The sequence below is a fragment of the Pteropus vampyrus genome, unplaced genomic scaffold (assembly GCF_000151845.1).
Source record: "Pteropus vampyrus isolate Shadow unplaced genomic scaffold, Pvam_2.0 Scaffold147, whole genome shotgun sequence".
Lineage (NCBI taxonomy): Eukaryota > Metazoa > Chordata > Mammalia > Chiroptera > Pteropodidae > Pteropus > Pteropus vampyrus.
Window position 1 is genome coordinate 2,015,520 of NW_011888928.1, and position 3,672 is coordinate 2,019,191.

At 49.4% G+C, this 3,672-nt stretch overlaps 1 protein-coding gene across 1 annotated transcript in view; it reads left to right on the forward strand.

The window, feature by feature from the left end:
* The window catches only part of MATN4 (matrilin 4), a 13,854-nt gene extending 13,703 nt beyond the window's left edge, over positions 1–151 (forward strand). The window contains exon 10 of the mRNA XM_023536049.1: positions 114–151. Coding sequence (XP_023391817.1) covers positions 114–151 — 38 coding nt within the window. The remainder of the gene's footprint in view (positions 1–113) is intronic.
* Positions 152–3,672: the final 3,521 nt, after the last annotated feature.

The window sequence follows — 3,672 nt, forward strand, 5'->3', positions numbered from 1 at the left end:
AGGTAGATGTCTTTGGGGGGCCATTATTCTGCCTACCACGCAGGGCTTGAAGCTAGGCAGATGGACCACAGAGCAGGCACCCTTAAGCTCTTCTATGCCTGGCACCTCGCTAGACGTGGTGAAGATGATGAACATGGAGAAACGTGATTGAGAAAAGCCCCTGAGCTAGGGGAGCTCAGGGCTAGAGGCAGTGAGTGCACCTGACTGTAAAGGTAAGCAGAAAGAAAGCCCTTCAGGTGAGGGGATGGAGCTAAGGGTAGGTAAGGAGGGAGGATTTTGGAGGAGGTGACCTCCCAGCCAAGCCTTAACCTATGGCTGCTGGTGGCCATGGGGGATTTCTCAAGAGAATGAAGCATGAACATGTGTGGTCAGGAGTATGGGGGGACGGGACGATTGAGATTTTACCTGGACTTGAGGATCAGCTGAGCTAAAGTGCTAAGCACAGTGCCTGGTTTATGGCCTCATTTGCCCAACCCCTTGTTTTTCATTTGGAGAACCAGGCCTGAAGGGAAGAGTTGCCTGCTCAAGATCACACAATGAGAGAACTCCAGCTGGATCAGGCAGAACCCTGGGTGGTCTGATTGGACCAGGGTTCTCAACTGATGTAGGGGCACTGAGGGCAAAGGTGAGGCACCCTCCCTCTTTCTTCCCTGGCTCTAGGCAGGACTGCCTTTTCTGGGGTTTCTGTTCTCATTTGCTCTTTTCTCCTGCAATCTTCCCACTGGCCACTAGATGGCGCCTGAAGCTCTGGTTTGGGGTTGAGTCCCAGCCCTTTCAGGCACTTGGCCTTTGGCACTTGGAAGGATGAGCCAGGCCTGATATTCCCTATAAGGCCCTCCTCCCCTTTACACCCACTCTGGCAGACCCCACCACCCCAAGCTGGAAGCTACTTCTGTTCCTAAGGTATTGAGCACAGACTCCTGGATTTGCAGACCAGCCCTGCTGCTTACCAGCTGTGTGTCATGTTGACAGGTGCTGGTTCCCTTGGCCATCTCCCACTCCCCTCTGTCTCATTTCCCTTTCCTCTTACCCCCTTTTCCCTTTTGGATAGGAAAGAATGTCCCACATAAGGGTAGCTAGCCCTCGCTTCTTAGTTTATACCTCCTCCTACTTCAAAGGATAGAAGACAAACGACTCATCAGTTCAGAAAAACAAACATCCATTAACCCAAGAACAGAAAGAATCCAAGTAACAGTAAGCGAAGAGTGACATCACCAAGAAAGCTTAGGCGGTGAGAAGGCAGTGAGCCTGACAGACCCTGGGCCTGGGATTCCCGGAGTCCAGACAAGCAAGGATGTTACAGATAAGATAGGGCAGAGAGCACTTACATTTTGGAGGACTCTTGACCCCAGATCTCCTGGAAGAAATGCAGGGCTCTCAGCACTCCTGGTTCCCTAGAGATATGAATATTTAAAAGGCCAGTATTTTCCACAGTGGTTGGCAGAGATGTCACTCACGGAGCTGTTTCTTCTACTTGGTAAGGTGTGCTAGACTCCGGATAGTTAAATGAAGGGCAGGAAGGGCCTGCAACCTCACGGCACCCTGACTCCCTTTCTGCATTTCAGCTCTCTCTCTGTTCTCTGGGTTTTTGTTTCTCCATGATTTTTGGCCTTTCTATCCTTCTGTTCTAGCTGACAGCCCTTCTCAGTTTCTCCAGCTGGTACAGCAGCCGTCTCCAAGGGTTATCGACTCTTCTGGGTCTCTGGACTCATAAGAGTGTGAAAAGGGAGAGAAGAAAACTGTCACTTATGACATACCTACACCGTGCCAGGGACTCTGCTAGGCCTTGTACCTGCATCGTCTTGTTTAAACCCCTCAACCTATAGAAGGGAAAACTGAATTTCAAAGAGACCAGTTGCTCACAGCCACAAAGCTTCAAAACTAGGATTTGAACCCAGGTGTCCTTGATCCCAGAGTATGGTCCATTCACACTCCTACCCTTCAGTTCATCAGGGACAAATTTGGACTTTTACTAGAAAATTTAAGGGGCAGGCAAAAGAAAAGCCCAAGGTATGGAAGCGATGAGGAGCAAAGCGCTGGTTCTCCATTCAGAGGCAGCTCAAGCACCTTTAAAATCTGGTCCATGAGCCGCTGTTTCTTTCTACCTTTCATCACCCCCTGCTCTGCCCTCTCCCAGGTGATTCTTTTTCCTGAAGTGGAGAATATAACTTCTGAGGCTCACCTGAGGGTCTCATCCCCAGGGAGTGAGCGCATGGTGGGTGAAGTGCCTCCCAGCAGCTGAGCTGGAGTGGGGATGAATGGAGGAAGTGGGCAGATAAAGGTAACAAGGCCCTCGCTACCGTATGCAGATAATAAGGACCGTCTTCTCCCAGATGAACAAGAAAATCTTGGGGTAACTTCTGTCCCCCAATAGAGAGTGCCTATTCCTAATCCTGGCAGATGCTCAAAAATGCCTTCCCAGTGAGTATTTCTTTTTAAATCTTTCTTTTTAAATTAAGTTGATTGGGGTGAACCAGTGAGTATTTCTTGAACATCTCTTTCCGAGATAATGTTAGGTGCTGTACTTGGCACTGGAGGAAGAATCATGCTCCCTGTCTTCAGTTAACGTTCTAGGAGGGGAAGGTGGACAACAAATAAGTAAATGGATAAGGTTTCAGACAGTGATAAATACTAGGAAGATGGTACAATATAGTGCTCTTTTAATAGAGCAGAGCTATCCAATAGAATTTCTGCGATGTCAGGAATGAATGTTCTAGATCTGCACTGTCCAAATAGTAGCCAGCATGTGGCTGTTGGTCACTTGAAATGTGGTTAATGTGATCAAGGAACTGAATTTTAAGTATTATTTTAATTAATTGATTGATCGATGAATTAATTAATTGTGAAATAGTTCCATGTGGTTATTGCCTACTGTATCAGGCAGCGTCAGTATAGAGAGTGCCTGGACTTTGGATAGAGTGGTCAGGGGAGACTCCCTCAGGAGGTGATATTTGAGCTGATGTCTGAACGATGAGAAGGAGCCAGCCTTCCAGTGTGGAGTGTAAATAAATGCAGTGCCTGCGGGTGGGTACATGCTTAGTGATCCCAGGGTGGAGAGCAGGCCTGTGGGGCTGGAAGTTAGTGAGCAGGGCGGCACGGTGGGAATTGGCGGTGGATGGAGAGGGTGCAGAGGCCAGATAACTGGGGCTTGGCAAGCTGCGACGAGGGTGTTCATCACTGCCGGGCTCAATTTGCACCTGTCGGCCTCTGGCTTTCTTAGCAATAAAGTGGACATGGCGGCCGCCTCCTTGCCCGCCCCCTTCTCTCTCAGGGCTGCGGAGAGGATCAGGTGAGACTAGGTGATGTTCGAATGCTTCCTAAATTTAAAATGCTGTTCATTAGAGAAGGGCAGAGCAATGGTGCTGAGTGTGGTCCCAGACCCGCCGCATCAGCGTCAACTAGAACTTGTTATGAATGCATATTCTCAGGTCCCGCCCTAACTGCTTCACAGCTCTGGGGTGGGGCCCAGCAATCCGTGTTTTCACAAGCACTCCAGGTGGTGGTGATGCACACTCAAGTTCCAGCGCAACTGTGGCAGACTGATGACATTCACCTTGTTCTCTTCATCTTCACTCACAGCCCCCCATAAATGCCCTACCTCCTCACACCAGACAGAGCTCCTTGATGAAAGGCAGCAAGGTGTCAATTCTCACTGTTCTCCCTAGCCTTCCT